Source organism: Sus scrofa, chromosome 2 (genome assembly GCF_000003025.6).
Source record: "Sus scrofa isolate TJ Tabasco breed Duroc chromosome 2, Sscrofa11.1, whole genome shotgun sequence".
Lineage (NCBI taxonomy): Eukaryota > Metazoa > Chordata > Mammalia > Artiodactyla > Suidae > Sus > Sus scrofa.
Window position 1 is genome coordinate 76,418,367 of NC_010444.4, and position 26,628 is coordinate 76,444,994.

General features: G+C 50.8%; 2 protein-coding genes across 4 annotated transcripts in view; one reads left to right on the forward strand and one right to left on the reverse strand.

The window, feature by feature from the left end:
- JSRP1 (junctional sarcoplasmic reticulum protein 1) lies at window positions 142-4,039 on the reverse strand. Its single transcript, XM_021084195.1, has 8 exons — window positions 3,837-4,039; window positions 3,475-3,521; window positions 2,688-2,840; window positions 2,264-2,301; window positions 1,969-2,104; window positions 1,494-1,664; window positions 791-882; window positions 142-694 (listed from the first exon to the last, which is right to left on the reverse strand). Exons 1-8 carry the CDS (start codon window positions 4,022-4,024, stop codon window positions 233-235), a joined length of 1,287 nt encoding a protein of 428 aa, XP_020939854.1. The 5' UTR covers window positions 4,025-4,039; the 3' UTR covers window positions 142-232.
- AP3D1 (adaptor related protein complex 3 delta 1 subunit) overlaps window positions 10,077-26,628 on the forward strand; it is a 42,824-nt gene continuing 26,272 nt past the window's right edge. Inside the window, exon 1 of one of the 3 annotated variants that reach the window (XM_021084197.1) lies at window positions 10,077-10,430. In XM_021084197.1, coding sequence (XP_020939856.1) covers window positions 10,335-10,430 — 96 coding nt within the window. In that variant the 5' untranslated portion in view covers window positions 10,077-10,334. The remainder of the gene's footprint in view (window positions 10,431-26,628) is intronic. The other 2 variants (XM_021084198.1, XM_021084196.1) reach the window with 2 other exon arrangements.

The window sequence follows — 26,628 nt, forward strand, 5'->3', positions numbered from 1 at the left end:
CACTTTACTGGTGAGCAGGGCCGGGTCATCCCTGTCCTGTCGGCATCTATTGCCTCCCTGCCCCCAATCCACCTGAAGCTCCCCACTCCTGCCACTCAGGCCTGGGCAGGTCCTGGGGTCTGAGCAAAAAGGAGCAGGCGATGAAGGGGGCCGCAGCACTCACTTTATTTCTCTGAAACCATGGAACCCTCCAGCAGAGGTCCAGAGATTCCCGCACTGGACCAGGTCTTGTTCAGTCCCGTCCTTTGCCTGTGCGTTGCTTCTGGCGGCCTCGGCCTCGAGGCCGGTCTTCCTCGGCCCGGTGCAGCAGGGAGGCCCACGCTTGCCTCTTCCTGTACTCGGAGTCACCGGGATCTTGTGCCCACGGTCGATGGCCCCCTTCACGTGCCTCCCAGCGCCGTAGTAGGGCTTCCCGGGTCTCCCTGGCAGCCCGAGGCCTCTCCTCTTTCTGTGACTTCTTCTTCCGGGGCCTCTCCTTTCTGGGCCTCTCCTCTTTCCGCAGCTGCTCCTTCCTAAGCCTCTCCTCCTTCTTTGGCCTCTCCTTGGGCTCTTCGCCAGCGGCCTCCTCAGACTCCCCTTCGTCCTTCCCTGCAGCCTCCCTGCTCCCAGGAACCTCGGGGACCTTGGCCCTTTCCTCTTCCTTCGCCTGAGGCTGGGGCTGTCCCAATGGGGGGGCCCAGGCCACAGACTTTGGCTGCAACGCGGACAGTGTGGGGTGGTGGGTCTGCTGAGAATTCCTCCACAACCCAGGCCCCTTCCCCTAATGGGGTCACTTGAAGGAAGCCCTTACCAGGGGCGAAGCTGACTCCTTTGGGGCCGAGCTTGGTGTGACCCACGGCACAGGGACAGGTACACGGGCTTCCGCCTCCCCAGCCACGGCCTCTGAGCAGGATCAGGAGGGAATGCCTGTCAGCCTGGCCAAGGGACCGACCACACCACACTGTCCTGCCCAGCCTCTAGAGCCCCTCTCCTAGAGATAGGCAAACCAGCCCAGCTGGACTCCTGCAAGTACACTGAGGCTGGGCTGGGTCCCTCCGTGCTCTGGGAAAGGTTCCTGGGTCTCTCCTGCAGTGGTGAACTTCCCTTCAAACCTACCTCTTTCAGGTGACAAAAGGATGCTGCCAGAGCACCCTTGGGCCCAGGTAAAGCAGCACACTACCAAAAAAGAACCGGGCATGCAAAGCATGTCCTGGGCCCATAGTGGGGGCTCTGCGGGGCCTATTTACAGGGTGGAGGGAGTTGCACCATGGGCCTTCCCCCAGGGGAAGTTCGGGGAGGTGGGGAATGGCTCAAAGCAGGTCCAGGATAGAAGGGAGGCGTGGCCATGGGGCACACAAGGTCTGTCCCAGAGCAGGAAGTGCAAAGGGCAGTGAGGACCCCTTCACACTCAGAGGAAGGGGGCGTGCTCCACCCTGGAGGGGAGGAGCACAGACTCCCTGACTGGGGCCGACGCTCTTCCGGGAAGAGCTGCCACGTTTGGGGGGCAAGCTCACCACGGCACAGTTGGCAGGCGGAGCCCAGCAGCGCCACAAGTGAGGCGAGCACCAGGCACTTGTTGAGCGTCAGATCTCCCCAGGGCAGCTCCTCGCTCAGGGCTGGGGGTGTTGGCGGCGGCCTTGGGGGCGGTGAGGCCTGTGCTTTCTTCCGTGCTGGGCTCCGAGGGGCTGTGGGAACAAGGACTGGCTGGGCGCTGGCAGCCCCGAGGGACAGACCTGCAACTAAACTCAGCTCTGCCCTGCCGGGCTGCACGGCCCTAGAAGGAGGAACTTAGCCCTGTGAGCTTAGTAGCAGCTAAGATATTGTCATGAATTAGCAGAGGCTCGTAGCCCATTTAGTTACTGCCTATACCCCACCTGGACACCAGTCAGGCCCAGGCACCCTCTTGCCCCTTCCCCCCAGCCAGGACTCCCCCGCCTCATGCTGATCCAAACCCACCCCCCACCTCACCGCTGCCTCCTGGAAACCCACTTGCTCCTGCTTTCAGCTTCTCCTTCCCGGGGCCTGAGGCCACTTTTGCCACAGGCTCCTTTTCTGTCTTCTTGGGTCTGGCATCCAGGTCCACACTGCCTATGGGGCCGCCTTCAGGAGCCCGTTCCTGAGAATCCTGTGGGGAGTCACTTGTCGACCTGGGTGTTTCTTTCTCCTTTTCCTCTAAGGGAGACCAAGCCCTTTCTCATGGGCTGCAGAAGCCCCCCCTCTTGACCAGTATGTCCCCCTTACCAGGCACACAATAGGCTGAAACCCCAGGGCCCTGGCTACTCACATGGGGCCAGCTGCTGGAGTCAGCCAGCCTGGATGTTGCTGTTGGTGGGGAAAGAAGGAGAGTCACGGTCGTGGAGACCCCCAGGCTAGTCCCACCCTCCGCTGGATTGTGCTGGGTGAAGGGTGGTTGGCTGCTCTCATTTCACAGAATAGAAAGCAAACACACTCAGTGGCAGCCTTGCACAGAGGCACACAACACTTCCTTGGCGAGCTGGAATTCGAACCCTCACCCATGTGGTCTAACACCTGCATTCTTTAGGCTCCTTACAATCCTCCCGAGAGATAGTAATGGGTACAGAGCTTGGGAAGGGGGGGGGCACTGTTTAAGCCAGTCAAAGCTGGGAGTCCTAGTCCTGGTCTCTGAGGGTGAGCCATCCAGCTCAGCAGGAGGGTGGGGCATGGGCTTCATTGGGGGGGCCCTCTACCTCGGGCCCTGTCCTCCCGGGGCTGGCCTGGGCAGGGGTCAGCCAGTGCAGAGAGGTCCTCATCCACTGGGCAGCTGCCCAGGCCTCCATCCAGCTCTTCCAAGGCCCTGGTTGTCATGGAGATGTCTGAGAAGCAGCAGGTCCAGGGTAGGGCTGGGGAGAGTGGGGAAGAAGCAGCCTACACTTGCTGAGCCCCTGCTAGGGGTCTGGGCCTGACCTGAAGAGAAAAGGGGTCCCTCCTCTCCCATCCCCACAACAAGCCCTGGCTTTTCTCTCTGCCTGGAGCCCTCTTCACTTGGTAAATTCACACTCAGCAGGATATGGCCCAGCAGCCAGGAACTCTTCCTGACCCCTTAGGCCGGCATTGGGACCCCTCCCGATAGGCCAGCATCTCTGAGGCCCCAGCATTGCTGAGTACAGGGGCTCCTGGGCCCCCAGAGTGGGCTGAGTCCTGCCCTTGGTCACACAGAGGTGAGCAAGGAGCCCAAACCGGAACCCTTGGCCCCAGGGTCGGCTCATGTTCTCTGAGACCAGGGACTATTTTTATCCGGTGGCCAAGGCCAGTGGGACCAGTCAACATGCGGCCCATCCCCTCCCAGGCCTTTGCCCCCCTGGGGTCTTCCTTTGGACCATCCTCACCCACAATTCCTGGCACCCAGCCTCCCCTGGACCCTCTAAGTCTGGGAGCTGAAGGCCCAGCAGCAAGGACTAGCCTTGCTCTGGCCATGACAGGAAGGCCAGGGGCGGGGGGTCCCAGGGCTCCTGACCTCAACGCTGGGGGTCCCACCTCCTCTGGCTGCCTTTGCTCCCGTAGGGCAGGTGAAGAAACTGAGGCTGGAGACAGAGGCATGGGCCTGAGGTTGTGCAGAGCTGGAGTCAAACTTGCCTGTTGGCCTCCCATCCCTGCTTTTTGGGGTTCCCAGTGCCTCTGGCTTAAGCATTAATGTGACTCATATCTGGACTGAGAGGGAACCCCTCCCTGGGGCAAGAGCAGATGGTGGGGGAGGGGCCTGATGGGGGAGGGGAGTGTGCCCCTACGCGGTATGAGGGCAGCCACAGGATTTGGGGACCCCTATGGACCTTGGATGCCTTCCTAGATCCTGGGGTGGAGGGCCCACCTCTGCCCAGGCCTCCCTCTGCCCCTCTTACCCCACAGCCGCCACGCTGGGCCTGGTGGTCAGGATGGAACACAGGCAGGGTGGCCGGAGACAGGCAGTAACAGGTGGTTGGAGGCCATGGGGTGGGCCAATCAGCTCTCGGCCACAGTGGGAGGGGGAGGAAGTCTGGCTTGAGGTCCCTGCTGGGGTGCACCCCCTCCTTGGAGCAGGACCAGGCATTTGCCAAGGGGTGGCCCCGCCCCCACTGGCACAGAGCCACAGCCAGGCTGGCCCCAGTGACCCTGGGAGCACTGCTTCCTGTCTAGCAGCCTCAGAAAAGAGGGTCCCAAAGGTAAGACCACCCACAAAGTGTGGTCATCTTGCTTTTATGATCACCGACTGTGTCTCAGGAGCCCAAGGGCCATCAGGGGAGGGCTTCCTGGAGGAGGACAACACCACTGAGGGGAATCTGGGCTCTGCTGGCTGAACTTGGCTAGGCACAGCTCAGAGGCCTTGGTTTCCTCATCTGGAAAGTGGAGTCACTTCCTCCCAGGGGACAGTGAGGCCAAAATGAGTTAATTTGGGTTAAACAACCACTGGATGACTCTGGGCTGTTTTTGTATCATCCCACCAAGTCATACACACATCCACACCTTGGTTCAGTCAATCATCAAACACACAGCACTCAGCGCTTTTGTTCTGTTTGGTTTGGTTTGGCCATGTACTGGGCATGCAAAGGTTTCCACCCAGGGTTCAAACTCATGCCACAGCAGTGACCAGAGCCACAGCAGTGACAATGCCATGTCCCTAACCTAGTAGGCCAACAAGGAACTCCCCATTTTTCTTTTTTATTAAACACTCTCTCTTGCCCACCACTTTGTCATTTTCTTAAAATAACAGTCTTTTTTTTTTTTTTTTCTTTTTTTTGTCTTTTTGCCTTTTCTAGGGCCGATCCTACAGCACATGGAGGTTCCCAGGCTAGGGGTCTAATCGGAGCTGTAGCCGCCGGCCTACACCACAGCAACGCGGGATCCGAACCGCATCTGCGACCTACACCACAGCTCACGGCAATGCCAGATTCTTAACCCACTCAGCAAGGCCAGGGATCAAACCCACAACCTCATGGGTCCTAATCAGATTGTTAACCACTGAGCCACAACGGGAACTCCCTACAATAGCAGTCTTATCGGAACACAGTTCATTACCATACAGTTCACTCTGTAAAGTATACAATTCAGTGGTATTTAGTACCTTCCCACGGTTGTACCATTATCATCTCTATCCAATTCCATAACATTCCATCACCCCAAAAAGAAGCCCCATCCCCATCAGCAGTCACCTTCATCCACATCCCAGCCCTTGACAGCACTAACCCACTCTCTGTGTCTGTGGATGTGCCTGTTCTGGACATTTCCCATCCATGGAATCACACACTGCGTCCTTCTGTATCTGCTTCTCTCACTGAGCATCCTGATCTCCAGGTCCATCCACGTGGTAGGCAGTGAGTGTCAGGGCTTCTCTCCTTTTCAGGATGAGTGATGCTCCCACGTGTGGAGGGCACATGGTATGTGTCCTTTCACCAGGATCTGACAGGGTTGAGATTGGGGGAGGAGGTAGGTGATTTGGTCAAGTGCAGGATCAGATCCTCTCTTCATGTAAAATGCTGATATTTTCTTCATTGTGGGTTTTTATGCTTTTTTTTTTTTTTTTTGGCTGTGCCCACAGCATACAGAATTTCCAGGCCAGGGGGTGGAACACTTTCCCCAGCTGCTACCCAAGCCACAGCAGTGACAACACCAGATTCTTAACCCACTACGCTAAAAGAGAACTCCCCAAAATATTTTTCTTTTTTGGTATTTTTTTTTTCTTTTTTGCTACACAGGTAGTATGTAGGAATTCCTGGGCCAGGGATTGAACCTACACTGCACAGCAGCAACCAGAGCCATGGCTATGAGAATACAACTAGGCCATCAGAGAACTCCCCCTTTTTTTTTCCCTTGCTTTTCAGGACTGCAGGTGCGGCATATGGATGTTCCCAGGCTAGTGGTTGAATCAGAACTACAATTGTTGGTCTACACCCCAGCCACAGCAATGCAGGATCCAAGCTAGGTCTGCAAACTACACCACAGGTCCAGGCAATGCTGAATCCCTAATCCATTGAGCGAGGCCAGGGATCAAACCCACATCCTCATGGATCCTAGTCAGGTTCATTACTGCTGAGTCACAATGGGAACTCCCCAAAACATTTCTTTTATTGTAGGTCTACTGGCCACAAAATCACTCAGCATTAATTTGTCTGAAAACACATATTGGTTCCACATTTGACAGATATTGTTGCCAGGTTCTTGTTATTTTTTTCACCCTTTTTTTAGGGCTACACCCAAGGCATATGGAAGTTTCCAGGCTAGGAGTCAAAAATAAATAAATAAATAAATAAATAATGAAATAAAGAACATCCATAAATATATATACATTCTCTTTTTTTCTTTCTTTTTTTTTTTCTTTTTTTGACAACTTCCACTTGCAGCATGTGGAAGTTCCCAGGCTAGGGGTCAAATCAGAACTACAACTGCTGGCCTACGCCACAGCCTCAGCAATGCCACACCTGAGTGGCATCTGTGACCTACACCACAGCTCACGGCAACACTGGATCCTTAACTCACTGAGCAAGGCCAGGGATCAAACCAGCATCCTCATGGATACTAGTCAGATTATTAACCCACTGAGCTACAATGGAATCTCCAAACTTCCCTTTCTTTTATTTTTTTATAGCGATTTTTATTTTTTCCTTTATAGCTTGTTGTACAGTGTCCTGTCAATTTTCTACTGTAAGCAAGGTGACCCAGTCACACATACGTGTATACATTCTTTTTTCTCACATTATCATGTTCCATCATAAGTGATTAGATACAGTTCCCAGAAATCTTCCCTTTCTTATATTATCTTCCATCATGGTCTTTTTTTTTTCCTTATCTCTGGTTTCCGTACTTTAATTTATAATGTGCCTGGTTGTGCTTTCTCTGTGTTTATCTCCCCTGGAGTCTACTGAGCTTTCTTTTTCTTTTTCTTTTTTACAGTAATACCGGAAATATATATCACTACTACGATGTAAATATTTTTCCATATAAACAAAATTTGTGTGAAACAGATATTTTCTCTACAAAAGAACCTGATTCTCAGAAGTGCATAAATATACCTCTGATATCATTTTTTAAATTACTCAATGAATTTTACTACATTTATAATTGTACTGAGCTTTTTTTTTCCCCCTGATTTTTTAGGGCCTCACCTGTGGCATGTGGAAGTTTCCAGGCTAGGGGTCAAATCAGAGCTATAGCTGCCGGCCTACGCCATAGCCACAGCAACCTGGGATCCGAGCCATGTCTGTGACCTACATCACAGCTCATGGCAATGCTGGATCCTTAACCCACTGAGCAAGGCTAGGAATTGAACCTGTATTCTCATGGATACTAGTTGGGCTTGTTATTGCTGAGCCACAATAGGAATTCCTCCACTGAGGTTTTTAGATAGTTTTGAAATATATATATATATATTTCAAATATTATATATATATATATATAATTTGGAAAATTTTTGGCCATTAATTCATTTGTTTCCACAGAACCACACCAGGAGCTCATCATTTTAGATACTTTTCATTTTAGGGCCGCACCTAAGGCATATTGAAGTTCCCAAACTAGGTGTTGACCTTGCACCACAGCAGTAATCAGAACCACAGCAGTGACCATGCCAAATCCTTAACCCACTGAGTCACCAGGGAACTCCCTGTGTATATTCTTTTGTGTTTGGCTTATTATGTTCATATTGTATCTGTGTAATTCATCTATTTTGTTCTGTGTATTAGTAATTTTTCATTTTCATTGTTGCACAGTATTCCACAGTTTGACTATACCACAAGTTATATATCCATTTTTTCTTGATGGACATTTGGATCATTTTGAGTTTTTGGCTAATATAAATACAGTTACTTTGACTATCCTTGATCAGGTCCTTTGGTGGATGTGTTTATGCATTCTTTTGGGAACAGTAGTAGAATTTCTGTGTCAGAGGGAACAGGTATATTAGCTTTAAAAGATACAGCCAGACAGGCTTCTGTTGTAACTGTATAGTTTTACATTTCTACCTCAAGTGTAAGACAGGAGAGTTCCAGTAGCTCCACATCCCTGCAACACTTAATATCCTCAGTCTTTTTTGTTTTGTTTTGTTTTGTTTTTTTGTATTTTGTCTTTTTAGGGCCGTACCTGCGGCATAGGGAGGTTCCCAGGCTAGGTAGGGGTTGAATCGGAGTTGTACCTGCCCACCTATACCACAGCCAAAGCAATGCAGGATCCAAGCCTCATCTCTGACCTACGCCACAGCTCACGGCAACACTGGATCCTTAACCTACTGAGTGAGGCCAGGGATCGAACCTGCGTCCTCATGGATACTAGTTAGTTTCCTTAACCACTGAGCCACTACTGGAACTCTTCAGTCTTTCTAAATTTAGCTATTCTTCCAGAGTCCAGAACTATATCAGTGTGGTTTAAATTTACACTTTCTTGATGATTGAGGTAGATGGCCACTTGGATGTCTTCTTTTGCGATATGCTTTATTCATAAATTTTTGCTGTGTGTGCCATATTTTTATTTATTTATTTATTTATTTACTTATTTATTTATTTTATTTTTTTGTCTTTTTGTTGTTGTTGTTGTTGCTATTTCTTGGGCCTCTCCCACGGCATATAGAGGTTCCCAGGCTAGGGGTTGAATCGGAGCTGTAGCCACCGGCCTACGCCAGAGCCACAGCAACGCGGGATCTGAGCCGCGTCTGCAACCTACACACAGCTCACGGCAACGCCGGATCGTTAACCCACTGAGCAAGGGCAGGGACTGAACCCGTAACCTCATGGTTCCTAGTCGGATTCGTTAACCACTGTGCCACGACGGGAACTCCCCATATTTTAACTGAATTGTCTTTTTCTTTTTGGTGTTTTTTTTGTTTTGTTTTTTGTTTTTGCTTTTTAGGGCTGCACCCATGGCATATGGAAGTTCCCAGGCTATGGGTTAAATCAGAGCTCTGTCTGCCCACCTATACCACAGCCACAACAATGTGGGATCTGAGCTGTGTCTGTGATCTTCACTGCATCTCATGGCAGTGCCAGGTCCTTAAGCCACTGACCAAGGCCAGGGATTGAACCTACATCCTCATGATTACTAATCAGATTCGTTTCCACTGTGCCACAATGAGAACACCTCTTTTCGTTTTGTAGGAATTTTTTGTTTGGTTCTGCTTTATTTTCTGTTCAGGTATATTGTGGATATAAATCCTTTGGCAGATACATGTGTTGCTAATATCTCATTACAGTTTGTGGCTCGCTTTTACTCTCTTAGTGGTGGATCCTGGTGGGCAGGAACCACTTGTATCTCATTCACTTGGGAGGGAGGCCTGGCATAAAGTAGGTGCTCAATAAGTTTTCCTTGAATGGGGGAGTTCTCCCTGTGGTGCAGTGGGTTAAAAATCCCCCATTGTCTGAGGCAGCGCGGGTTAGATCCCTGCCCGTAGCAGTAGGTTAAGAATTCAGTGTTTATCACAAGGCTGTAAATCAACTATATTTCAATAAAACTTTTTAAAATGAAGGAAAACAAAAAAACCGAGTTGTTGCAGCTGCAGCTCAGATTGGATTCCTGGCCAGGGAACTTCCATATGCCCTTGGTGCTGCGGGAAAAAGAAAAAAAACTTCTTGAGTGAATAACTGGATTGAAGTCCTAGCTCTGGTCCTCAGCTTCTCCAGGTGGGCATGTTAATCCCTGTCTGCCCATATGATAGGATTTTGTGAGACGTTCTGGAGACAGAGTCGAATTTGGAGGTTCTCAGACAGTGTCAGCTTTTACAATCAGAAAGGGCGGAGCTGGATCCTTCTCCAGGAACCTGCCTGGGAAACTCCACGTGGGCGCCCCGCCCATAGCAGGCTCCACCCACAGCTGGGCTCTCTTACGCCTGTCACTTAGCTGAGGGGCGGGGCAGAGAGGGCACGCCAAGGGGGCGTGGTTACAACCTTGAACGGGGAAGTAGGTGGAGCTAATGATGTCACTGACCAATGAGAGGGAAGAGTCTTGAGCCGTAGAGAGCAAGGCCGAAGGGCCCTGTGATCGTTGTCTGCGTTTCCATTGGGCGGCTTGGCGTTGTTAGGGAAACGCAGTAAGTTGAAGGGGAGGGGTTTCTAGGGAGGCGGGGCTCCCGGGGGCGGGCCGCCGGGACTCTGCTAGGGCCGTCAGCTGACCGGCCGCCATCTTGTCCGCCATTTGCAAGCGGCTCGGCGCGGAGCCGGAGGGAAAGGGAGCGCGGCCTGCCCAGCGGGTCGTCGCCGCCGCCGCCCCCGCCCCCGCCCCCGCCACCCCGCCGACCGCCGCCGACCTGGCCTGAGAACCCGCCCCACCGCGGCGGCCGGCAGCGCAGCGCTCCACGGGCGGCAGGCGAGGCCCCCTTGCCCCTTCAGGGCACCCGGCCGCGCGTCTCCCAAGTCTCGAGCCCGGCGGTGGCCGCCGCCGCGATGGCTCTCAAGATGGTCAAGGGCAGCATCGACCGTATGTTCGACAAGAATCTGCAGGACCTGGTGCGCGGCATCCGGAACCATAAGGAGGACGAGGTGAGCCCGGCGCGCTGAACCTGGCCGGGCTTCTTGCCCTGACCCCAACCCCGTTCGATCCCGAATCGGTCCTACCCGGCAGGACCCAGACAGAGGCCCCGCTCCTGGCTTGAGCCCCGCCTGCCTATCCGCCCTGGATTTACGCACGCTCCGTCCGCGAGCCTCAGTTTACCCGCTCGGCGGTGGGGGCCCGCCTCCTCCTCCCCGAGGGTAGCCCCGGAAGAGGCTTGGCAGTGTCGTCACACACACCCAGTGCCACTGGCCCAGCGGCGGCTCTCCCGTCTTGAGCATGTTTCTGGATTTCTTGTTCAAAGTGCAGGACCCCCACCCCACCCCAGGTCTTGGGCTCCTGTTTAGGGGACCTTGTCCGTAGGTCGCCCCCAGAGGGAACCCCTTATGGGATTAACGCAAGTCCAGATCGCTCCCTGGTGCCCGGCTTGGAACTGGGCCTAGCCTCCTGGGCCGGTATTCCCACCCCGCCCCTGGAAGATGGCCAGGCCGCCACTCTTGGGGGCAACGATGGGGGGACAGCGGAAGCCCTAGGCCAAAATAAGGAAACCCCTCAGGGGTCCTGCAAGGGAGAAGCCGACTTCAAGTAGAAACTCCACAGCCAGGAAGGAAAACGCTTTCCAGAAATCATAGTACAATCGTGGGCACCATTTTCATCTCTCCCCCATCCCCCCAACCTGTGACCTAGATTTAGGAGGAATTGGGCGAGTTAGTGACCACCGGGCTGCTGGCTTCCAAGGAAGAAGGCCCAAGCCTACAGTTACGCAGTGGGACAGGGAAGAAAGTCCCCCTTTCCCTGCTGGAGGGAGAGGCTGCCCTAAGGAGAGCAGCTGTATGATCTTGTGCCGATCCTAGTGCCAGAGGCCGCCTAGCCCTCCTCACAATGGCGCCGGGCAAGCCCAGCATTACAGAGAGGAAGGTGCAGAGAAGTTAAGGAATTTGCCAGGAGGCACCAAGGGCCCTAGGCTCCAGCTCTGTTCTTCTGCTAGGAGCCTGAGTTCCTGCCTCTTTGTTACACTTTTTCAGAACGGGTGTGACCTCGCTGACATGTAACTAGGTTTTTTTAGCTCATTTCCGGCACCCCTTCTCTTCTCTGGGTTCGTTTGGGATTAGCAGCATGTTGGAAGCTGTGGTCAGTTGTGCTGGTAACAAGTGTATTTGACCCTGGTCTGATTTCAGTTTCGTTGTGAGTTGAGAGAGTGGCTGGTTGGGCTGCATTTCAGGTGCTGAGCATGGCTAAGCTAATTTGGAAGGTGCTTGTACCCCTAGGTTCCTTTCCGCACTGAGTGCCCTCCAGCCTCTCCCCTCCTTTGGTGGAGATTTTGAAGCAGTCGTTTCCCTGGGTTCTGAGGCTCAGGGGCCTTTCTGATGGAGGAGTTCACACTCCAGTTAGGATGTCTGGATTTAGGGGTGTGTGCCCATCATCAGTGGCAGCATCCTCGCTATGCTTTCTTCATTTGGAACTGATGAAAATTGATGACTGTTGGCCTGTTAGTGATTCCCAGCAGGATGTGGTTTCAGGGACCAAGGTTTCCTTATTAGAAGGAAGTTGGTATGGATTCCAGGTATTAGGAAGGACTCTTCTAGCTGCCCAATCTCTTTAAGATGGATGCTTCCCTTTGGCCCTGCTATGCCCCCCCAGGGAAGACTTCTGGTAGTAGTACAGTTTTCTCTCAAAGTTAATTGTATTTATTTTTTTGGCCATACCCACGGCATGTACAGGTTCCTGGGCCAGGGATCAAACCCATGCCACAGCTATAGCATGGCCTGATCCTTAACCTGCTGCACAGGGAACTTCCCAGGGGTTTTGTGGTTTTCTTTTTTTTTCTTTATTTTATTTTTAGCACTACGCTGTGGCATATGGAAGTTCCCAGGATAGGGGTCTAATTGGAGCTGCAGCTGCTGGCCTACACCACAGCCACAGCCACGCCAGATCCGAGCTGCAGCTGCTACCTACACTACAGCTCATGGCAATGCCAATCCTTAACCCACTGATCAAGGCCAGGGATCAAACCTGCATCCTTATGGATCCTAGTCAGGATCCTTAACAGCTGAGCCACGAAGGGAACTCCCCCAGAGGTTTTTGTTGTTGGTGTTGTCTTTTTAGGGCCACACCCGCAGCATATGGAGGTTCCCAGGCTAGGGGTCCAATCAGAGCTGTTACTGCCGGCCTACACCAGAGCCACAGCAACGCCAGATCTGAGCTCTGTCTGCAACCTACACCACAGCTCATGGCAACACCATGTCCTTAACCCACTGAGTGCTGCCAGGGATCGAGCCTGCAACCTCATGGTTCCTAGTCGGATTCCTTTCTGCTGCGCCACAATGGGAACTACCCCCAGAGTTTATTTTTATGATAGATTTTAGCTTTAAATTTAAAAGCCACGTGGAAAGGCAATGTGGTGTAGTGCATGACATTTGAGAGACCTAAGTCCGGGTTCTTGGGCCTATTTGGGTCACCTGAGGAGAGCCCCTTGATGTAAAGTGGGGGCAGTGGCCACTTTCCCACCTTGCTGAGTGCTTATGGGAGTGCAGGGAGAGATGTAATGCTGGCCCAAAAGAAGAAACTAGAAAATCTGGGATTACAGAGCCCCTTGATGTAAAGTGGGGGCAGTGGCCACTTTCCCACCTTGCTGAGTGCTTATGGGAGTGCAGGGAGAGATGTAATGCTGGCCCAAAAGAAGAAACTAGAAAATCTGGGATTACAGACAAATCTGCGTAATTGTTTTTTGAAAACTGTTTCAGTTTCTGATACTGAGTGTGTGTGTGTGTGTGTGATGTGTGCATGTGCCCTGGTGTGAGTTGGGCTACCATGGAAAATGTACTTTTTACAATGAGTCAAAGAAGTTTGAAAAATTGTGGGCTAATTTAAATGTTTCTGGGTGCTTGATTTTAATCCTTAAGATATAGCACAGATAATGTTGGCAAGTGGGGGGAAATTTCACTTGTGAATGTCTTTACTCCTAAAACTTGGATATGGCTAGGAAAAAAAATAAGTGAGTTTTGGAGTTCCCGTAGCGGCGCAGTGGTTAATGAATCCGACTAGGAACCATGAGGTTGCGGGTTCGGTCCCTGCCCTTGCTCAGTGGGTTAACGATCTGGAGTTGCTGTGAGCTGTGGTGTAGGTCGCAGACACGGCTTGGATCCTGCTTTGCTGTGGCTCTGGCTGGTGGCTACAGCTCCAATTAGACCCCCAAAAAAAAAAAAAAAATGAGTTTCAACATTTTATTCTTATGAGTACTCTTCATATTTGAAGGGAAGCTTTTTCTTTTTTTTTTTTGTTCTTTGTCTTTTTGCAATTTCTTGGGCTGCTCCTGCGACATGTGGAGGTTCCCATTCCCAGGCTAGGGGTCAAATCAGAGCTGTAGCCGCCAGCCTATGCCAGAGCCACAGTAACACGGGATCTGAGCCTGTCTGCAACCTACACCACAGCTCACGGCAACACCGGATCTTTAACCCACTGAGCAAGGCCAGGGATTGAACCTTCAACCTCATGGTTCCTAGTCGGATTCATTAACCACTGAGCCATGACGGGAACTCCAGGGAAGCTTTTCCCCTCAGTCTTTTTTTTTTTTTTTTTTTTGGTCTTTTCTAGAGCCACACCTGCAGCATATGGAGGTTCCCAGGCTAGGGGTCTAATCAGAGTGGTGTCTGCGACTTACACCACAGCTCACAGCAATGCCAGACCCTTAACCCACTGAGTGAGGCCAGGGATCGAACCCGCAACCTCATGGTTCCTGGTTGGATTTGTTAACCACTGAGCCACAACGAGAACTCCTCTTTCAGTCTTTTTTTTTTTTTTTACTTTTTTTCTTTTTGACTGCAACTTGCAGAAGTTCCAGGGCCTGGGATCAAACCCACGCCACAGCAGTGACAACACCATCTCCTTAACCTGCTGAGCTACCAGGGAATTCCTTGATATTTTTATTTATTTGTTTTTGTGTTTATTATTATAGTTTGTTTTTTTGTTTTTTGTTTTTTGGGTTTTTTTGCTTTTGCTTTTTAGGGTTGCAGGTGCAGCATATGGATGTTCCCAAGCTAGGGGCAGAATTGGAGCTATACCTGCTGGCCTGCACCACAGCCACAGCAAGATGGGATCTGAGCCGTGTCTGCACCACAGCTCATGGCAATTCTGGATCCTTAACCCACTGAGTAAGGCCAGGGATCAAACCCGAATCCTCTTGGATACTACTCGGGTTTGTTTCCACTGAGCCACAACAGGAACTCCCTCTCAATCTTTTTATTTTTTATTATTGATTTATTTATTTTTGTCTTTTTGCCATTTCTTAGGCCGCTCCGGCTGCATATGGAGGTTCCCAGGCTAGGGGTAGAATTGGAGCCATAGCCACTGGCCTACGCCAGAGCCACAGCAACACGGGATCCGAGCTGCTTTTGTAACCTACACCACAGCTCACGGCAATGTCGGATCCTTAACTCACTGAGCAAGGGCAGGGATCGAACCCGCAACCTCATGGTTCCTAGTCGGATTCATTAACCACGAACCACGTTGGGAACTCCCCCCTCAATCTTTTTAAATTATAAAATTATACCCATAACATACCTCTCTCCAGAAGTTAATTTGAGAATTTTTTCTGCACATAGAAATCCAGGGTTATAAGATTCTGTTGTGCATTTTGCCTGTTATCGAAGAAGCAGCCCTTCGTGGGCGTGGAATGCTGTCCATGCCCATGGAGTGCTGTCCATGCCCACGAAGTGCTCCTGAGGCCTCAGCCCTCCTGGGTGTGAATGCACGTGGGACCTCCTACCCCAGGGGCATTGAAGCGGCTCCCAGTTTTTCTGTCCCAAGCTCAAGGCATTGGGCACTCTTCTGCATCCAAGTGTTTTTGCTTGGGTCTAAGAATTTCCAATCCATTTAACCAGTGTCTGAACTGTGAAAAAATGCAGTTTTAGTCATGTACAATCAGCTTTGGGGATCCATTGGTTCTTCATTTGCCAGCCATGGATTGAAAGTACTTTAAAAAAAAAAATCCCAGAATATTCCAATAGTCAGGACTTGAATTTACCGCACACAGGCAGCCATTGACACAGCGCTGACTTACCTTGTGTCTAGAGATGATCTAGATGTATCTAGACACTAATCTAGAGATTATTTCAAGTATGAGGGAGGATGTGTGTGCATTGTATGGAAATCTGTGCCGTTTTATTTAATTTTATTTATTTTTTGCTTTTTAGGACTACGTCTGTGGCATATGAAAATTCCCAGGCTAAGAGTCAAATCAGAGCTGTAGCTGCTGATGCCGCAGCAACTCAGGATGCAAGCAGCATCTGTGACCTACACCACAGCTCATGGCAACGCCAGATCCCCAACCCACTGATCGAGGCCAGGGATTGAACTTGCATCCTCATGGATACTAGTCAGATTTGTTTCTGTTGTGCTCCAAAGGGGACTCATTTTATTCAAAGTGCTTGAGTGTCTGAAGATTACAGTATCTTTGGGGTCTTGGAACATCCCTTGGGAATACCAAGAGAAGGAATAATATTTTGAAATTGAGCATAATCTGGGACTAAGATTGAACTATCTGAAATGCTAATATTGTAAAGCTTCTGACCTCAAAAATGGTATTTTCCTGGAGTTCAACCCAGTGCTGAGGTGTGTTGGGCCCCTGGGGCTGTGAGGTGTGTGGGATAGGCATCTGCTCTGGGGATGGTTACTGAAGCACGTGTTACATCTTCATGGGTAAGCACTTGGTACTTTTTGGCTATTTGTGTAAGATCCATTTTATTTAATTTTGGGTAAGCACTTGGTACTTTTTGGCTATTTGTGTAAGATCCATTTTATTTAATTTTGGGGGGGAGGGTTTTGTTTTTGTTTTTGTTTTTTTTTGCCTTTCTAGGGCCTCACGGCATATGAGGGTTCCCAGGCTAGGGGTCCAATTGGAGCTATAACTGCTGACCTACGCCACAGCAACACCAGTTCTGAACCACCTCTTCGACCTACGCCACAGCTCACAGCAATGCCTGGTCCTTAACCCACTGAGTGAGGCCAGGAATTGAACCCACAACCTCATGGTTCCTAGTCAGATTCGTTTCCGCTGTGCCACGACGGGAACTCCTGGCTTTTTTTTTTTTTTCTTTTCTATTTTTTAGGGCCCCATCTGCGGCATATGAAGTTCCCAGACTAGGGGTCGAATCAGAGCTATAGCTGCTGGCCTACACCACAGCCACAGCAGCATGGAATCCGAGCCACATCTGTGAGCTACACCACAGATCATGGCAACACCAGGTCCTTAACCCATAATCAAGGCCAAGGATCAAACCCGAGTCCTTGTGGATACTAGCAGGTTCTTTTTTGTTGTTGTTGTTGTTGTTGTTGTTGTTGTTGTTGTTGCTATTTCTTGGGCCGCTCCCGCGGCATATGGAGGTTCCCAGGCTAGGGGTTCAATCGGAGCTGTAGCCACCGGCCTACGCCAGAGCCACAGCAACGCGGGATCCGAGCCGCGTCTGCGACCTACACCACAGCTCACGGCAACGCCGGATCGTTAACCCACTGAGCAAGGGCAGGGACCGAACCCGCAACCTCATGGTTCCTAGTCGGATTCGTTAACCACTGCGCCACGACGGGAACCCCACTAGCAGGTTCTTAATCCACTGAATCACAGTGGGAACTCCCTGTTTTATTTTTATTTATTTTTTTACTTTTTGTTTACGTATTTATTTATTTTTTGCTTTTTAGGGCCACACCTGCAGCATATGGAGGTTCCCAGGCTAGGGGTCTAATGGGAGCTGTTGCTGCCAGCCTATGCCAGAGCCACAACAACGCTGGATCCGACCGGCATCTGCAACCTACACCACAGTGAACAGCAACGCCAGATCCTTAACCCACTGAGCAAGGCCAGGGATCAAACCTGCAACCTCATGGTTCCTAATCGGATTTGTTTCCATTGTGCCACCATGGGGACTCCTACCTATTTTATTTAAAAAAATTTTTCTTTTTTGGCTGCCCAGCAGGATTTGGGTTCCCTGGGCCAGGGATCAAATCCAAGCTGCATTTGCAGCCTGTACCACAGCTGCAGCAACACTGGATCCTTTAACCCACTGTGCTGGTCCAGGAATCAAACCTGTGTCCTGGTGCTCCAGACACACCACTCTCCTGTTGCGTCACAGTGGGAACACCAGACTCCTTTTATTTTAACAACTTCTGAGACTAAAGATAGGAGGAAGTTAAACAGATTGTTTCTCTGAGTCAGGTCTCTCTTCCTCCTTTGGCACTGCTGACATCAGGGCTGGGCCATTCTCTGTGGGGCCGTCCTGGACACCCCGTGGGAGTTAGGGTGTGGAGTGGCATCTCTGGCCCCACCCATTTGATGCTGGGTCTCCCCCTGTGTGACACCCAGACATCAGGATGGGCCAGGTGAGAACCCTGACCTAAATTGATAAGAAAAATTTCCCAGAATTCCCTAATGCTTTCCTCTACATCTGGGCAGCCCTTGTTCCCTAGGTTGTCTCTGTATTGTTGGATGTTACAATACTGTGAAATAAGGTTTCTGTCCTGGCTTCTGTCACAGAGCTCCTGGAACCTCTGTGGTTTCAACAAAAGTAGTCAGAGCATCTTGTTGGGATATTTGGTCCCTGCTCCCTGGGTTCCTGACACTCAGTTTCTAAATCCCTTGGGGTTTCCTGGGTGATTGGAGCGTCTTTTGTTCTAATGCGATAACTTTTTGTGGGCTTCTGGATGGGGCTGGTCACCAGAAAGACCGGGTCCCTATTTGAAGCTTGGAACTTTTGGTCTGTCCCTGCTACTTTGCAGAGGGGTGAGTTATGATCCATTGTGCCTATGTGGTGTTGCCTCTGTGAGAATCTCCATACACTGTGGGCTTCAGGGAGATTCTTGGTGAAAGCATCCGTGTGCCACAGGGACAAATGCGGTGCCTCTGGACCCACCCTTTTCCCTCTCCATCCACTATTCATCTGTGTCCTGTGTCCTGTTGTGTATTGCACTGGAAAACAGGAGTAAGAGCTGCCCTGAGGAGAAAGGGAGTCCTGGGAATTCTGATGTGTAGCTGGTCAGTCAGAAGCTCTGGGGTTGACCTGGACCTGTGATTGGCATGTGAGGTGGGGGCAGTCCTGTGGGGCGAGCCCTTAACCTCCTAGCAGAGGCTCAGAATTGAGCTGAGTTGTAGCACAAGCCCCAAGCTGGTTGTGAATGTGAAAGAGAGCAGTGAGGCTTTCCTAAAAAGCCCCAAGGGTGTGTTTTCTAGATTTGGGTTTTTTTTTTCTAATTCTTACTGGTTGCAAAGCATACCTGCACATGTACTGAGTTAAATGTTGTACAGTTACAGCGTCATAGTAATTAATATCCTGAGTTCTCCGAATGTAATTTCCTAGCTTTGCTTGTGGTTAAACATGTGTCCCTAAACTGTCTAGCTGGCTTTGCTGATGGTGTGGTTCTCTGTTGCCTGCTGCTTTCACTCACTGCTGTGGGGAGGGGTCCTGTGGCTTGTAGTCTGCTGTCTATACCATACTGCCTTTGTCTTTTGGGCTGTGGCCGGACGTCTGGGTTGATTCCCCTCTGGGCCATTCGATGCACCACTCCGTGCAGCCTCAGCCCTTCACAGCAGTGTTGCAGCTGTCAGAAAGGCTTCTGTGGCTCCTGTCCCCACAGCAGGCTGTGAGGGCCCCGCCCACATTCACTCCTTTCTTGATCTGGCGCAGTCTTGGTGAAACTGTCTCTTTCTCTGTCTGCTTCACTGACATGTCAGAGCTTTTCAGAGGGCACGCTCCAGGCCCCAGTCAGCATGTGACCAAGCTTTGGGGGGTGGCAGCCATGGGGACCAGTCTGGGGTGGGGTCCCTGTGATGAGCTGTGCCTGTGCTGGTCACCAGCTCCAGGGATGCCCTGTTGCTTGGCAGTTCCAGGAGGTTGGAAGAAAGGAAGGAATGGTGACCTGGGTGGGCTCAAGGCTGGGGCCCCCCTGGGCGCTGTGGACACTGGCGGCTGGTCATCCTCTGTGTGGGCACTGTAGGGGGGAAGCAGTGTCTCTGGCCCTCATTGCCAGGTGCACTGTCAGTGGTGACCACAGGTGTCCCAAGCATGGCCCCGTGTGTTGTATGTTCCCACCACACAGTTGCCCCACTGAGGATCTCCTCTGGGGAAGCCGTGAAGGTGGGGAAGTCTTAGGCTTGGCTGTGGCCCTTTCACTGCTTCATGACCAAGTCTTCCCCCACCCTTGTCCCCAGGGCTTGCAGTGGGCACAGACCTCACAGAGCTCCCTCCCCACTGTCCCCCTCAAGCTGCTGCCATGGGCCACTGTCAGGCCATGAATTGTTGGTTCTGTTCTTGTTGGGTGGCCAGTATCACCGTCCACTACCAGGGGCCCTGGCACTCAGGGTCACCTCCTTCCTCCACTGCCAGGCAGGGTTTCCAGGTGGCTGTTGTCCAGGGGAAGGGGCCATCACCCCAATGTAGACCAAAGTGCAAGCGTTTGCAGAACCAGAGACTGCAGCCCGTCTGGGTCACCTGTTGGATAACATAACATCTTGGGGTTCTGGTTGTACTCAGGTGGTTTTTTTCTTTACGTGATTTTATTGAGAAATAATTTAATATGTTTTAGTATCTATCTGCTTTAAGCTTAAAATTTAATTTTTTTATAATGTATTTCCAAATTGTGCAGCCAGTAGCACAGTCTAACTCGAGAATATTTTTGTCACCCCACCAAAAGAAACCCACTTTACCGTCGATCCCTCCCTCCCCTGGCCCGCACTGACCCAATTCTGGATTGTCTCTGGATTCAAGGCAAAGTGTGCTCATTTCAACCCTGACTTGCCTGTGTCTTTGGGTTAAAGTGTATTTTCTTGTTGAGTGATGGTCATAGATCGCAGCTGGGTTGTTCCTGGCAAGGTGGATGGAGTAACTGTGCCTGCCACCTACCCCCACCTCCACCCCCCAGCTCCCTTCTGAAATTTCTCTGCTTTGAGAGATTGAAGTGCCTTGAAAGTGCTGCTTTAGTTAGAGCTTGTTCCTGGTGGTGGAGGTGGTCTTAACCACGTCCATGCCCCTAAAGGTCTGAGGACTGCTGGGCTCTGGGTTCCCGGCAGCTGTGACCATTGGCAGGCCTTGCATGTTTGAGACAATTTGGAGAGGATCTCTTGGAAATATCAAGGGGTGAAGCACCCCAGGTGATGTCCTCCAGTAGGTGGGTGGGTGTCACTCATTGCCGAGAAGAAAGAAACCATCAGGCTGCGGAAAGAAGGAAGAGCCTTAGATGCGCATTGACTGAGGGAAAGAAGCTGGTCCGAAACAGCCACCATACACTACGGCCTGGCTGCAGGGCGCCCTGGAAAAGGCAGAGCTCTGGAGAATCGGAAGGATTGGTGGTGTGGGGCTCAGGGGAGGCGGATAAAGAGGCAGAGCACAGAGGGTTTAGGGCAGTGAAACAGTGGGCATGTGGCAGTGTACTTTTGTTCAAACCCACTAGTGAACCCTAGTGTCAACTGTGGATCCTGGGTGGTAATGTTGTGTCGCTGTAGATTCATCGATTGTAGCACATCCCACTGGTGGGTGACATTGATGGTGGGGAGGTTGTGCATGGCAGGCGGGCAGGGATAGATTGGAAATCTTTTCCTCTCAGGTTTGCTGTGAACCTAAAACTGCTCTTAAAAAGAAGTCCAGGGCCTAGTTCCATGGTTTTTAAGCTTGCCAGCACCTCAGAATCAACTTCAGAATTTCTGGGCCTCACCCCTAGAGATCTGACTCCCCTCGTCAGGGCAGGGCTCTGGGACCTTGGGGTCTAAAGTGTCCCAGGGAACTCTGCTGAGCAGACAGAATTGAAATGATGATTTTATGATTGCCTGCAAGGTGCATACATGAAGGAAATTTGTCTCCTTTGTTCTCAGTTACATTCTGAATCACACGTCCATTTCACTGTTGTTTGCTCTGTGGTGCCATGTGCATCTGCCTGGAACAGGCTAAGGTGTTTGAAATTTCATCATGCTTGCATCTCTAACTTCTTTTTTTGAAAAAGGTGAGTTTAAGTGTTGAACCCAGACAGACCTCACTGTACTGTGTTCCCCTTTATCGTGCTTCACAGACACTGCATCTCACAAAGGGAAGGCCTGTGGCACCCCATATGGAGCGTGTGCTCACTTCGTGTCTCTGTGTCACATTTTGGTAATTCTCACATTTTCAAACTTTTTCATTATTAATATATCTGTTATGGTGATCTGTGGTCAGTGATCTCTTTGTAGTTTTTTTTGGCTGCAACATGTGGAAGTTCCCAAGCCACAGAAGGATAACACCAGATCCTTAACCTGATAGGCTACCAGGGAACTCCTGTCTTGTTTTATTTTCTTTTTAGGGCCGCACCTGCGGCATACAGGAGTTCCCAGGCTAGGGGTTGAATTGGAGCTGCAGTTGCCAGCCTACACCACAGCCACACCAGATCTTTAACCCACTTAGTGAGGCCAGGGATCAAACCCACATACTCATGGATACTGGTCAGGTTCTTAACCTGCTGAACCGCGATGGGAACTCTCATCGTTTTTTTTTGTTGTTTTTTTTGTTTTTGTTTTTGTCTTTTTGCTATTTCTTGGGCCGCTCCCACGGCATATGAAGGTTCCCAGGCTAGGGGTCGAATCGGAGCTGTAGCCACCGGCTTATGCCAGAGCCACAGCAACGTGGGATCCGAGCTGCGTCTGCAACCTACACCACAGCTCACGGCAACGCCGGATCGTCAACCCACCGAGCAAGGGCAGGGACTGAACCCGCAACCTCATGGTTCCTAGTTGGATTCGTTAACCACTGCGCCGCGACGGTAACTCCCATTTTTGTCTTTTTAGGGCCATACCCATGGCATATGGAGGTTCCCAGGCTAGGGGTCAAATCAGAGCTGTAGCTGCAAGCCTGTGCCACAGCCACAACAACACAGGATCTGATCCTCATCTGCGACCTACACCATACATAGCTCACAGCAATGCCACATTCTTAACCCACTGAGTGATGCCAGGAATCAAACCTGTGTCCTCATGAATACTCATTGGATTTGTTACTGCTTAGCCACGATCAGGACTCCTCATTCTTTTTTATGGCTGAGTAGTATCCTATGTATGTGCGCGCACGCATGTTCACACGCATGCTCACCCCCACATATGTTCAGTGATCTTTGATTTTTTTTTTTTTTAGTTCACTGAATTTTATTTATTGTTATACAGCCATCATCACAACCTAATTTTAGAACATCTCCTGGGTCACCATGCTGTACAGTAGAAAAATATATATATATAAATAAATGATAAAAAAGAACACCTCCATCCCAGAGTTCCCATCGTGGCTCAGCAGTTAACGAAGCTGACTAGTATCCAGAGGACTCGGGTTTGATCCCTGGCTTTGCTCAGTGGGTTAAGGATCCAGCGTTGCAGTGAGCTGTGGTGTCGGTCCCAGACGAGGATCAGATCCTGCATTGTTGTGGCTGTGGCATAGGCTGGCAGCTACAGCTCCGATTCGACCCCTAGCCTGGGAAGCTCCTTATGCTGCGAGTGCAGCCCTAAGAAAAGAAGAAGAAACTGCCACGGGCTCCCCATTAACAACATCGAGGCAGCACCCTCCACGAGCAAAAAGATTACAACTCGCCGAAGGCTCAGATATTGGTGGTTAGTGTTTTTTAGGCAGTAAAGTCTTTTTAATTAAGGTGTCTGCCTTATTTTTATGGCCATAGTGCTATTGCACACTTAACAGACTCCAGTGTAGTATATGCACGATTCATGTGACTTGCTTTATTGCCATATATGTTGTGTTGTAGCAGTCTGGAAACTATCCTGCAAAATTTCAGAGATCTACCTGTATCATTTTCTAGATCTAGAGCGTGGTCTATACCCTGACCATTTTTTTTCTCTTTGTAAAGAAGAATAAATACTTCTTCATTAGTGATGCTGTGTGTAAATAAGTCTACAAAGGCTAATATAATCATGTCTCCAACATTCCTTACTTTAACTTCATATGTATGACTTTTTGACTGGTTGTTTTCTTTCATTTTTGGCTCCCCCAAGGCATATGGAGATTCCAGGCCAGGGATCAGATCTCAGCTGCAGTTGTGACCTACGCCTCAGCTGAGACCACACTGGGCCAAGGATAGAACCCAGCTGCAAGCTGATCCTCTTGCGCCACAGTGGGAGCTCCATGATTCTGTTTTTAAGCACTCCCAAGCGAGTATGAAACAGATCATCTCACTGTTTTAGGGCCCTTCCCTCCCTTTTCCTGTCTGTAGGAATCGAGAGTCTGCACACCTGTTTTGAAGCTGAAGAGTAATGTTGACGCAGGGTCTTCCTGCAGGTCAGCCGCATCCTGTGGGCTCATTTGTCCCCCAGTGAATGCCCTGAGGTACAGGGACCGTGTCCTGCAGCTGTTCCTCTGCCTGCCTTCCTGCGGGCTGTGTTCTGGCTACAGAGCCTGAGACCCACGGTTCTTCCCACTCCTTTGGCCTCCATGTTTTCTCATGACAAGGCATGTCCTTTTCCTCTGGCTTCTGTTAAAGTTTCTCCTTATTTTCACTTTTCAGCAGTGTGTTTATGATATATCTGAGTGTGATTTTCTTTTATATTTGGGGGAGTGCTAGGCGGCTTGAACTTGTAAATTTATGTCTCTCACCAAATTTTGGTAAGTGTCAGCCGGTGGTTTTTCAAACATTCTGTCCACCCCTTCCTCTTCTGGGCCTGCAGTGGTGCACCGCAGTCCCGAGGTCTGGTCCTCCTTTTCCACACTTCTCCCCTTTAGACTGCCTGCTTTCTGTTGCACCTTCACACTGGCTGACTTCTCATCTCCGATTTCCTGTATAGTCCATGCAGTGTCTATTCATGTCTAGAATTTCCATTGTGTTGTTTCATGTCACTTTGCTTTCTCTGCTGGAATTTCCTCTTTTTATTCATTAAGAGCATGTTTTCTTCTGGGTCAAGAGAGCTCTGTTACAGTTGCTGAATTGATATGTTCATGTGTTAATTCGTTAGCCAGGGGTACCTTGGGGGCTCATCTTCATTGGCTTCTTCTTGGGTATAGGTTATGTTGTCTTGTTTCTTGTTTGAATAACTTGGGATTGTATCCTGGGCTTTGGGGTTAGTATGGCATAGAGACTCTGGATTCACTTGTGTTCTCTCCGGGTGTTGATTTTTTCAGGGGGCAGCTGTTTTAGGGGTGGTGAGCTTGTCTGGGCTGGAGCCCCGGGCCAGGGCCTGCAGAGTCCTGGGGTCAGTGGTGTGGAATAGATGGGAGAAAGCACCCACCACCCCAGCTCCCCTCACTCCCCAGCAGCTGTGTTCACCAGGCCCAGCTCTCTGCCCTGCATGGCACTCAGGACCAAAACCAGGATAGGACCCAGCAGTCTTCATTTGTTGTGTGCTGCCTCTGAGAGTTGGCCTTTGTGGGTTTTTTTGTTTGTTTGTTTGTTTGTTTGTTTGTTTTTGTCTTTTTGCTATTTCTTTGGGCCGCTCCTGCGGCATATGGAGGTTCCCAGGCTAGGGGTCGAATCGGAGCTGTAGCTGCCAGCCAATCGGAGCTGTAGCTGCCAGCCTACGCCGGAGCCACAGCAACGCGGGATCCGAGTCACATCTGCAACCTACACCACAGCTCACGGCAACGCTGAATCGTTAACCCACTGAGCAAGGGCAGGGATCGAACCCACAACCTCATGGTTCCTAGTCGGACTCTTTAACCACTGCGCCACGACGGGAACTCATGAGAGTTGCCTTTGGACAGTGATGGCAGCAGCACAGACTTTACTGAAAGTGGGCTCTCCTCAGCTTCCCAAAAGCCAAGGGGTCTCTGGGCCACCTGTAAACTGGTGCACAGGAGCACGTCGTATTGGCCCTTGGCTAACCGACAGGCGTCTCTCTGCCGAGGTGCCGGTGTCTCTGTGTGAGCCCTATGCACCGAGGAGCTGCCAGACTGGCTCCCACCATGGCTGTGTCTTGCACTTGCAACTGTCTCTCTCTTCCTTCCTCTTAAATCATTAACTGCCAATCTAGGGTGCACAAAGGGGTCATCGTGCACAGGGACTGGAACTTAGAAACCCAGGGGTCAGTAATTGAAAGCCGGTTGGAAGGATCTGGTGACAGGTGTTCCATTGTAGCCTTCTGGTCATAGAATATTCATCAGATGCTTCTTTGGTGGCACCCGCCCTGAGAGCCTCTGCTGGGGCAATGGGGGTCTCCAGGGTGATGTGTGCAAGGGGTGTGGGCACTTGGGCAGAGGTCCCTGCTCGCCACCCTGCACAGCACCGGGGTGGGGGTGGGGAACCATTCGATCCTGCAGCTGCTCCTGGTCAGATGGTGGCAGCTGGGCTCCTTGTGCTCTGTGGATGGGATGGGGGTGCCGCTAGGTGGCGCCCCACCCGCTCCCACCGTGGTGGTGGCGACTTGCTTGGGGGGCAGGTTGTCTTCTCTCAGGGCTGCCATGGCAACGTCTGTGCCATCTCAGGTTGCGGTGGGAGCCTTGCACCACATGGGGTCATGTTAGTCAGTACTGGCCTTTTGTTTGGCATTTTGGTGGAAGTGCTGAATTAATAAGGAAACCCAAGAGACTTGAAAACATAAGTCCACACAAATGTCCATAGCCGCGTGGGTCATCGGAGCAAAAAAGTGGAAAGGGTCCAGGCCTGTCTGCTGTTGGGTGTGTGAACACAGCGGTGGCCGCAGTGGCTGTGCCTTGCAGTCTGTTACTGAGCGGCAGGTTCGGAGCCCGCCCTAGCGCCTGCCGTCTGCCCTGCCTGACGAAGTTGTTGGATGGCCCCAGAGCCAGGGAGAAACATGAGTGGGGCCCTCCTAGGGGACCCTTGGGTACTCCTGACCATGGTAGGCAGTGTTGCATGTGGGCAGTGAGCACAACTCCATGTGCGTTTTAGTACTCTGTGTTGAAATAATTATTCTTTTTAACTTTTAGAACTTTTCAGTAAAGAAAAAATCAGATATCTGTGCAAGCAGAAAAAGTTCACACAGCCCTTACTGCTCCTATTCTCCCGTGGCCCCCTGCCCCTCAGGAGGGAGACTGGAGGGATCCCACGCAGCTTGTCCCATTGGCAGGGTTTTTCAAGATAACAGCCTTGTTAGGTGTAATTCACATACCATGCAGCTCTCCCTTTTGATGTGTGTAATTCGGTGCTTTTTAGAACATTCACAGAGGAGTTCCTATCATGGCGCATCAGAAATGAATCCGACTAGGAACCATGAGGTGGCAGGTTCCGATTCCT